General features: G+C 41.1%; 1 protein-coding gene across 1 annotated transcript in view; it reads right to left on the bottom strand.

Annotated features, from left to right (window-relative positions):
- LOC309718380 (SH2 domain-containing protein 3C-like) overlaps positions 1 to 10,627 on the bottom strand; it is a 49,864-nt gene that overhangs the window by 28,734 nt on the left and 10,503 nt on the right. Inside the window, exons 3-6 of the mRNA XM_082553535.1 lie at positions 5,579 to 5,618; positions 4,311 to 4,439; positions 787 to 1,181; positions 319 to 416 (exon numbers count right to left, since the gene is read on the bottom strand). Of these exons, the coding sequence (XP_082409661.1) occupies positions 319 to 416; positions 787 to 1,181; positions 4,311 to 4,439; positions 5,579 to 5,618 (662 nt within the window). The remainder of the gene's footprint in view (positions 1 to 318; positions 417 to 786; positions 1,182 to 4,310; positions 4,440 to 5,578; positions 5,619 to 10,627) is intronic.

Raw genomic sequence — 10,627 nt, 5'->3', positions numbered from 1 at the left:
TAAAACATAAAATCATGTCGATTGTGAAAAATGTTAAAAGGTTAAAGTGTCTAAGGGTTTAGCCCAGGTCTACACAAGTGACCTGCTGCTGAGGTTATACAAGCCAGAGAGCAAACAGCCACAGATCCTCTGAATCAGGTTGAAGTTCCTGGCTGTTGACTAAAAGCCAGGCAGACCAGGCTGTTGGGGCAATAACAACCCAATTAAGACTCTTTTTTTGACCTTCTTCCTACTGCTGTACTATTGATTTTTCATAATACTGATGAGTATTTAGGGATTATCAAGCTGTGAGGCAAGAAGAGAAAAAGTTTAACTTACAGCGGCTAGAAGGAGTAGAAAGAAACAATTCTCCAGGACTCAGCTGGCCATCCTGTTCCCTGTTCACGTCTGCCTCCTTGTGGTTGTTAGAGGAAGGACTACATGGAGAGAGATGGCACATATTACAGAACCACAGTACTCATTTTAATTTCATCCACCACATTTACTGTAGCAGATTAATACAAGATTGTAAAGAGGATGAGTTCATGTTTTTAATTAACTGCTCTATGAAGCCCTCCATTGTTTTTCCCCAAGTGAATCAAGAAATTCAACGTGGCAAACTTTTTATTGGATTATGTTTTTCTTTCTTACTATAAAATAAACTTTATAGCCTTAAACAATCAAAAGTCAGACAATTCATTTACAGTCCTTGTGTGCCATAGTTTTTCACATGAGTTCACGCTGTGCGTTTATTATGTTACACATAAAAATCGTAACTTAAAAGGAATTAAACAAGTGGAACCGCACCTTCTCGGACAGACCCTCTCCTCTCCTCCCATGCTACCGTTCCTCAGCCCCCTTTGACCCGATGAGGTGACGGCAGTGGTGCGGAAAGCCGTCTCCAGGTAGCTAAGTGGCAAGGTCCTGTTGACTGGCTGGTGAATCTGAGCTCCGCTCCACCGAGTCAGAGCCGCCCGGCTGCCCACATAGAAATGAACAAGGGCAGGTAAGGAGTCGAAGGCCTCGCCCTCCAAGCTGTACTGAACCCGAGTGTACGTCTCAGCGGACTGAACCACCGCCTTCCCGATGAGGAAGTGAAGCGTTTTCTGCTCCCACCGGCTGGTAAGGACAAAGTCACCCTGACTGGACTGAGAGTCCCTGACAAGAAAGTCACCATGGTTCACCACAAGGCTCTCCGACACCTGAACAGATGTTTTAATTTCTGTTAGTTATTAGACGTTTCATCATTTTTACATTTATACCGATGTGATTAAAGATGCAGTGTGATGTTTGACTTTTATTTTATGTTGTCTAATTGATATATTAATTTTATTTCAAAAAATGTTTGGAATGAATTGGGTTAAAAAAATACAATAATAGTCACATAACTTAAAATGTATCTGTTTTTAATAGTGATGTAAACAATATTTGTGAAAGTTTTTTTACATTTGCACATCTAAACACTCAGACACAGAGGAAGAAATCCAAGTTAGTTTAAATCTCATTCCTGAAAGTGTTTCTCAAACTTTGAGGGTTGGATAGGGCTGCTGCTGGAGGGTGAAACCACCAGGGGAAAAATAAAGTCAAACTAATTTAAATAAACAGGAGTCATGAAAAATAAACACGCATTTCCAAACACTATCATGCTGACCTTTATTTCACTAAATTCCCTTTTTGTATTGACACTAAATGATTTATAAGAATTGTGGAAGCATCAACGTTTCTGCTTCTGCTTTTTTGATTTTTGTATTTAAAATGAAAACTAAGAATAGAGGCTGGCATGTATTGAACAGAGAGAAAAACCTTTTGAAGGGGTTTTGTAATATAAAGTATACCTGAACTCCTTCTAACATCATTCTGTCTCCAAAGTTTAGCCAGACGCTCCCCCTTGTGGCCTAATAGCTACATGACTGTGGTATCTGAGTAAATGCTGTAGTAAGCTTTGCAGTCTGGGCTTTGCTGTGTGGGGTTTGCAGGTTCTCCCTGTGACTGTATGGGTTCTCTCTGGGTTTTGCGAATCTGAATGTTTTCTGTCTCTCTGTTAGCACTGCGATAAACCGGCAAACTGTCCAGAGTGTAGCCACCTTTCACCCTCTGTCTGCTGGGACAGGCTCCATTGACTCTCAACTGGATAAGCAGTTAAGAAAACTGATGGAAGTTATTTCTACAGGTTCTGATTGTTCAGTTCTGCTCTGAATCCAGTTCTAGCTGGATGGGGCAAATGCATTTCTTTAAAACAAGCTTGCTTTAATAATATGTTTTTTAAAACCCAAAGATACTCTCTGTTTTATCAGGAAGCAATGCAGCAAATCTGACAGAAAAAGAAAAGATGCAAAAGAAAAGGTGTTCTAATGGTGATATAGTTATCCATGCTTCAGTGAGCTCATTAGTCTCTTAGATTGAAGATGCTTTTTAACCAGCATGCGCTTTTCCCCTGAAACAACAACCTTTTCCCTTCAGGTAGCCTTCATTCCCACATCAGCCTATCAGCTTGTCCTGCCATCATAGGATGTTGGATACATCTGACTTTTTGATAGGTGCATTGCATATTTTTTAAACTTCATTTTATGTTTTAGTTTTCTTCTTTATTCTCTGTAGAACTACTTGGTTACATTACTCTTTATGTTACTTTTTTGTTACTCAGTATCACCTGTGTAGATTCCGATTAACAATCTAACACTAAACCTTTCATATTCACACATATCTGCACAAAACAATCCCTGTTCTAATAAGGAGAACACCTAAAAGTCCTTTCCTTTCACAGCCTAGACAAATATCTGACAAAACCAACAACCGATTCGGTGAAGAAACAGCCCACAGAGCACATCACAGGAAAAATATTTTTCCGTTAGTGGGCTCGACTGTATGAACAAGTATGGAAATGTACACTCCTACAAGACTTTTGTTGCGTGTTGAAAAACAAACTTTGACTCTTTGGTTCACGCTCACTTACACTCTGGGTCAGGAGATGTGTAGTACTCCTGAAGGTTTCCCTGATTGGTTAAGTATACTAATTTTCTTTAGCTCCAGTTGCTTCATCACAAGCCTCGCAACTTTGGTGATGAAGCAGCTGGAGTCCAATGTTTTAAAAAAGTGAAAGGAAAAGTAAAGAAACTAAAATTAAACCAACCTTTGAGAGCATACCCCCCCTCCCCCCATTCACTACCATCCTCACACCCACTTAACCACCACCGCCCACTATTTCCACTCTCTTGTTTTTGTTTCATTGCTGCATTTCTAATCGATTACTATCCCACGCTCTAGTCTGTAGTGACGTCGATCAGTAACTAAGAAACTAAAGCCATTTTTGTTACGTAATGTTCACAGCTGGTTTGTGGTGAAAACACGTGCTTGCTTGCTTGCAGGGCAGATGCTGGGAACTGTTTTTTTTCTCCCCCACATGTACTTTTCCAGATATTACCTGACGTAGCCGTCAGAACCACAGTTGGGCAATTGGACTATAAATAGACCTAGCCATTGTGAGATCACCCACTGATTTAAGCCTCTGCATTTTGAAGCTTCGTCTTTGGTCAATACCACATTTCTTAGTTTCTTAGAGCTGGAATATTCATACATATTTAAACTTACTAGCTAATGCTACCTACAACCAAATTCATGGAAAGTATTTACTACAAAGCAAGCCATATTATTTGCCAGATAACATCATTAAAAGTGCTCCGCAAGATACCAAACATGGTTGAGAGGTCTAGTTCGGTGAGTCAATTTAATGGAGGTCAGGCCTAGCAGGTAGTTGTTGGGTCTACCTGTTGACTCACCTGTCATTCAAAACAGTCATACCATTAAGATTAATAAAATTCATACAGTGGATAAGAGAGCTCAATAGTGTTTTTTGAACAAGGCTGTAAACATGTCTGTTTGCTGGATATACTTTGACATGGGCGTCAGCCTCAAGTGGCCATTAGAGGAACTGCATGTTTTTGTCACTTCAGTGTTGGTTTCTTTTTGCAGCCCTGGAAATGCTTGGTCAAAATTAAACAGTCCATTAGAGTCTGGCCCGTGTGATGCCCAGTTCCATGCAAGTGACGCTGTGTAATTGTCTCGTAACAACTGAGTACCCCTCGATGCCTAAACATTGAACAACTGCTGAGTGCTGCATAAGTAACAGTGCATAAAGTCCAGAACTGATTCTCTCAACATTGTCTGACCTTAATGCATGAAAGCTAAAAACATCCTTTATTCATATCCTTTTTGTGTAACCCTAAATGACACAAGTAATGAGAAGCGTTTTTAAAAATTATGACATTTTCATGCAACAGCTGCAAAAAAAAAAAAAAAGTGTGTATTTGCATGTGCGTATGTCAGAGGCAGACCTGCCAGGGGATGCATCCGTGGTACCAAGCGTGGCTCTTCAGGTTTGTGCCGCTCAGCCTCAGCTCTTCCTCCAGCTGCTTCCTCAGCTTCTCAGACGGCGCCTCCAACCAGAACTTCTCCTTGGAGAACTTAAAAGACATGACAGGCGCACGTTGAGAAACAACCTCCCCATGTACGAACACAGGAAGGCAACAACATGAGTTTAAGCCATTGTGTGACCTCTGCTGGCTAAAGGTCAAATCCCAGCAGAGTCTTTTATCTCCTGCGTTTTTCCTTCCTGAAAAAAAATGTAAACCAGATTGGCTTTTTAAAGAAATGGCTAAAATACAAGCATGTAGCCAATCTGCAGCCTTCTCTGCTGTTTTTGTGTGAATGTCTGTTAACAGAGGAAAGAGTGGGATGAGGGAGGAGGAATAGAGAGAGGGAGGATTGACAGCTCTGGCATTCCCACACTGGCATCCACAGTGGCGGCACCAGAGGCCCAAAACCCAGACCCATGCTGGAGTTTTGGCCTTGTCACTGTGGCAACGTCATTGTTAGATGGGGGTCATCGCTCAGCGGCCTTTGTCTGTCGTGTCTTTATGCAAAAAGAAGAAGAAGAAGAAGCTACTGTATACAAAAATTTATGTTAAGGACAAGCTGGGAATACTGGGAGTGTGGACACACACACAAACACATTCCTCAGCTTTATAGGTGACATGTTGTTTTTCTGGTCCCTGACACCTCCCACCCCCTTCTTCTTTGACAGAATGGTTTGCCCCGTTGAACTGGGAATCAAAGACTGGGAACGGGGCCAGGACCACTTCAAAACAAAATAAGATGGTGTGTGTGTTGTGAGGTAAAGACCTGGAAGCCTCCAGCTCTAATTTCATTAACATTATCATTCACTGGCAGCTTGTAACATTTAGAGAAGTGTGTTTGTCAAGTATCTAATTATAAGTCAATGGAGTGGAAATCATCTTGCTCTCCGGGTCTCTCTCCACCTTTCCTAAACAAGGCCGCCGGCCGAGACGCCACCATTTCCAGCGGTAACCAAGTCAGCTCAAAAGTATGTCACCGCAGAGGGGCTGCATTCCCCGAGGCTTTTCTGTCACTGTCCTGATTGAATTAGAGCCACAGAGCCGAGTGTAGGGAATCACAGAGGTTTGCTGAGAGGTCCATATACAGCTGGAAAAAGGCTTGACCACAGGAAGTGAGAAAGCAAAAGGAAGCTGAATCAAAATGAGAGTCAAATGTACTTTAAAGTCGCACAAAAAGGTAAGCTTACTTTCACATATTCTCCTCCACCATCTGTCATGTCCTGATGCCTAAAAAACAAAGGAAACAAGTTTGATTTATTAAGAATATTAGTTTGAAATTTTTCTTGTAAGAGTCCCCAGTTACCTAACAGCTAATAATTCACAGGAAAGTTTCTAAAAAAAAAAAAAAGAGTCTAATGAGGTATTAATAACAGGGCAAAATAAATATTGAACTAAGCAAATTATAGAAGAGGGTTCTCTCTCTTCAACACATCCAATGCCACAAATAAGCTCTAGGTGATCTGAGCAGAGTTTAGCAGATGTCAATCAAGTAAATAAATAAATAACTACGATTAACACATTTTAGAAAAATGTGTTTGTTTCATCTGTCTGCTAGAAAAAAACTAAATCACCAAATATCAGTATCAGTCTTTAAAATCCTGTATTGGTCAGGTTAGTATTTGTTTATTTATTTTTCTTCTACTTTTAATTTTTTGTTATTTATTGGATGCGATACAAGCACTGTGTTTTCATGAATGATGGCTGCTCTGAATAAATTAAGTTGTTTTTTTTCTTTGTTCATGAATTGCTCAGTAGAGATCAACAGAGCAGCTATGGGAAAAGAAAAATCGACCAACATACAATAAAGATCCAAGCAGGAAGAATCTGGGACCAATGACTAGTTTCTGTGTCGGAAAAGTCAAGCCAAAGTGGTAGTGCCCTAAATGTGTATTCTTTTTAATGACCACCAGGGGGACAAAGACGTTGTATAGAAGTCGATGTGAAACAGCACTCAGCGCATTGCTGTATGACCTCACTAAACACAATTTTAAATAGTTTCTGGTCTCAGTTGCTACTTTAAGCTCATATTGTAATCAAGTATGTAATCGGTCTGTCTGTTAGCAGTCTAGTGTTTTTAACATATGATTCTCATATTTTGTGTCTTCAACAGCATCTAGCGCTGATTTAATTTAGGTGAAAAAGATCACAGCAAATGTGACAATCATTAAAAACTTTATATTACCCAGAAAGTTTTTATGGATCGTCTTCAAACTTCACAACAGTAAGCTAGGCCTTGGGGGTCACGAGTACCTAGGTAGGGTAAGCATTTGCCCTTGATCATATTGTAATAAAAAAAAATGGCTGACGTCAGCATGTTATTAAAAAAAATCATAAAACATCAAAGTTTCAGTATAGCTCTCGTGTTTCTCAGGGAGCCTTGTTAGAGGAGAGAGAATCGCCCGCCGCTTGATCAGCTGCCAATGACTTGTAATTGAGAAGTTGTTAACTAGCAACTGTGGGGTGGTTCAGTCAGACCTCTCCCCCCGCCCACCTCCGCCTGTCATGTCTGGTTTCAAACTACCAAGAGGCCGCTGAGCTCAAAGCTTCATGACGGTGTTTTACTAACCAGTATGAGACGCCACAATATTTATGTCCAACTTTTATACAGTCTATAGCTGGGAGTCAGTTAAAACACTGCAGCTGAGTGTTTGCATGTCATGTTTACACCATACCATGTCGTCCTAACCCCCCATCTGCTCTGTGCAGCTACAGCTGGCACTATTTTTAGAGTTGCCGAGAAGAGGGTCGCTTCTGCGACGCGTCAGAATCAAAGTAGAGTCTGCAAGGTGGTGAAATAGCTGACACTGCTACATCATCCACTGAAGCTCCACAGGATTCAGTGTGTCTGAGTCAGGTAACTACTAAATGTAGCCAGGGGGTCTACAGCGCCTGCTGTTTCCAGAAACCACATTTTATGCAACTTTCAACAAACATTCAACGTGTTTTGTAATTTTCATCTACTGTGACATATTTCCTGTCGCACTCATGTAAGATTAGAGTTTAAACTGTTGCAGAGTCGTGGTCATTGACATAGCAACTCTATGGTATCAGATAAAACAGCAAACAACTGTCATCACGGTCACATTCAGCTTTTGTCTTTTATTGTTCAGCCTTGATTAAAGGCTGGAAATCCAACAGCCCTGTTTTCAAACAGCACGTTTTCCTTATTGTTTGTCATCATAATTTACTTGATTTTTAAAAAAATCCCATATCTTGATAAGTGAGTAGCAGTATTATCAGTTAGTTCTGGTAGCAGCAGCAGAAGTTGTACATGCTTTATGCTGTCTGCTGTCCATTGGCCCTCTTGCGAAACTCTCTGACAGCAGCAGTGAGTTCATTCGACACCGCCCAGCAACAACATGCAACCCAACAAACTCCTCCAGGGAGGATCGGGAATATTCCCGCTCGTATCTGCAAACCGTCTGTTTTTCAAGACTGAAGCAAAAGAAACATTTTTTCTCCATGATGTCCATCCACACAACAGCTGGATCCTCACCAAATCTGAGGCCTGTGGGGCTCACAAAACTAAACTCAGCACCCAGAGGACCACTGACACTTTTCAAATGATGCTTTAAACAAAAAAAACTCCCAAAAAGCAAAAGCTTTGTTTCTTTCTGACAGCTTTGATGCATTATGTCAGCGCAGAAACACAGCACACTGGCAGGGTGAAACTCTCTGCTCTTCCTCAACTGGCTGCATACTTCCAAGAGTCAAGGGAGGTGACCTTTTGTTCCCAAATACAAACTCTGAGAACAGGCAGCACACACTCACAGATGTGGACATACAGCATGAGAAACGCGCTGGCATTCAAAAACTAAACCCCACGCAGATGATTTTGAGCCCTGATATACTGCTTGTGCTGTTTGGGAATGATGCCAACGCTCACTGGCTGTTTTAATTATTAGATTAAACCCTTTAGGGCTAGGAAGGAGGAGGAGGGTATTTTTATGGCATTATTGAGGACAATATAATAAACAGGAAGTCAGACGAAGACAAAACTCCCAGGTTACAACACGGCACCCCATTCATTCCAGTAAAAGCTGCTCCATACCTGCTTTTTCAAACTCAGGACTGAAAAACTCCAAGTTTCCAAGTATCAGGATGTTCCAATTCTGAGATCCTTGGAGCAAATAAAAACAGAGAGCACCTCTCCCTCACAGGATAAAATAAAATAAATGAAAGCCTCTTCTAGATGTTCCAAATGGTTCAAAAGCGAGTATGGATACAGTCGTCCGATGTGGATCAGATATCGGGTGACAGCAAACGACCACAGTGATAGCAGTAAATACTGAAAGTGCAAATGCAAATTTTTTTTTACATTTTTTCTTTTTATCTATCTTGTAATTGACTGTAGCTTATTACTTAACCAATAAATGCAGGTTCAGAACATTTATATTGTATTATATTATATATTTGTTATATTCATGTAATTATTTATAAAAAAGTTAAGCTGATTTTTCCATTCAAAACACATAATGACTCAGTCATTTCCTTGCAATGAGGAATGTAGCTTATTACTTATTAATGACGAATTCTGTAAAAATAGGATGTGAACCTCCTTGAGAACAGGAAAAAAGCTGGTGGTTGCCCGGTGATTGTGTTTAAATTTTTCACTACTTTTCAAACAACCCAGAGGATAAAAGAGTAGCGCCCTCAACCCTGAGGTCTTTGTAAGGAGACGGCTCAGGTCACCTGATGTGAGATATAATGATAGATGTTTTTATCTCTATTTAAAGACGACAAACTGGAGACCTGCAGCTATATCTAAGAATAAGCTTATAACCAGCTTATAACCAGTGGTCAACATCCACTTATACGTGGACAGGATACTGTCACAAATGGTCAATATTCTTCTGCTCACATTTTTTCTTCACACTTGGACCGAACCACAGTTAAAGTCTGTTCACTGTTAAGTTATAAGACTGTTTGCAGTGGCCTTATCCATGAGGGGAAACTCCCTCCACTTCAGGGCTGCACTCCTCAAACCAGCACCAAATTTTACAGCAGTTCCTGCTCCGACTGCCAGCAGCTGTTACGCCATCAAGCAACAGCAACACAGTCAGAGAGACTCTGCCTGTGGTTTAACGCTTCCCTAATAACGACATTAGTTGCAAAGAGCTGAGGCTGACTGCAACAAACACAGAGTGGAAAAAGAAAGTCACCAAGCCTGGATGACTTTTTAAAAGCAGGTCAAGTTCAGCCTCAGTGACCACTTCTGCTCTGATGGCTTCTTAAACTTGAATTACCTCCTTTATTGCAATAAGGTGAGAATTCAGAACGTGCTGAGTTCGGGCAGTGCAATTCCTCCGAAACTGTGAACAGCTGAAAGCTGATATGACACCTCTGCGGCTGCGCTGCGGGTAAAACTACTCTTACTACTACTTACTAATAATTTGAGAAATCTCCAATTCGCCTGTCTCATCGATCGTTCGCGGGATATGCCTCAAACTTGATGGGTTTCTGGTCATTTGGATGAAGAGTTCCCATCGTTTTCCTGTTCTCAGTGAGTCCACTACTGTGACTGTGGCTCTACTCTATCTGCAGGGACGGGGCCCACACACCAACACAGCCATGTTTGTTTAAATATCTTTGTGAGGGCATTCATCCACATGAACGCACGTCACTTAGTTTAGCGATACCACATCTAAAAGTGTCCGACATGGCGGTGTTTTGGTCCCACACTGAGGTTTGAAGACCATCGTCTACATCTTAAGGCTTTGTAGTGTCCCGTGGGTGCAGGGTTGAAATGTGGAATAACAAAATTCAGACTGGTTCTCAAAAAGACAAACAGGCATTTAAAAAAAATGTTAGTCTTTGGTTTCCTGTGACAAACAGCTTAAGTCATCCAGTTATGTTTTCACTACACGCACATTCAACAAGTGTGACCATACAGCGGTCGTCTTTTCAAACCAGCAACTTCCAATTAACTGCACAGTCAGGGAAAATCTGTAAGTTGGGGCTACACTTACCCGGAACAGGCACTGCACCAGTAGTTAAAAGAAACACACTGTTAATGAGAGGCTGGACGAGTCGTCTCTGTTTATCCACAAATCCACTCTGAGCCTTTTCCCCTGACAGCTACAGGACACCATTTCCTCTTATTCTGCTACTGAAAGTCAATAATCAAACTAAAAGCTTTCCTTCGATGCTGATGTGAGTCTTAAAGCCGTTTAATGTTCGTTTTTTTTAACAGATACTGAGGATTTTTGGTTGGGAGATCTTCTTTCTCCTAAAGC

This window comes from Aulonocara stuartgranti (genome assembly GCF_965226115.1).
Source record: "Aulonocara stuartgranti genome assembly, chromosome: 12".
Classification (NCBI taxonomy): domain Eukaryota; kingdom Metazoa; phylum Chordata; class Actinopteri; order Cichliformes; family Cichlidae; genus Aulonocara; species Aulonocara stuartgranti.
Note: the sequence above shows the minus strand (reverse complement) of the source record. Positions and strands in the feature narration are given on the sequence as shown.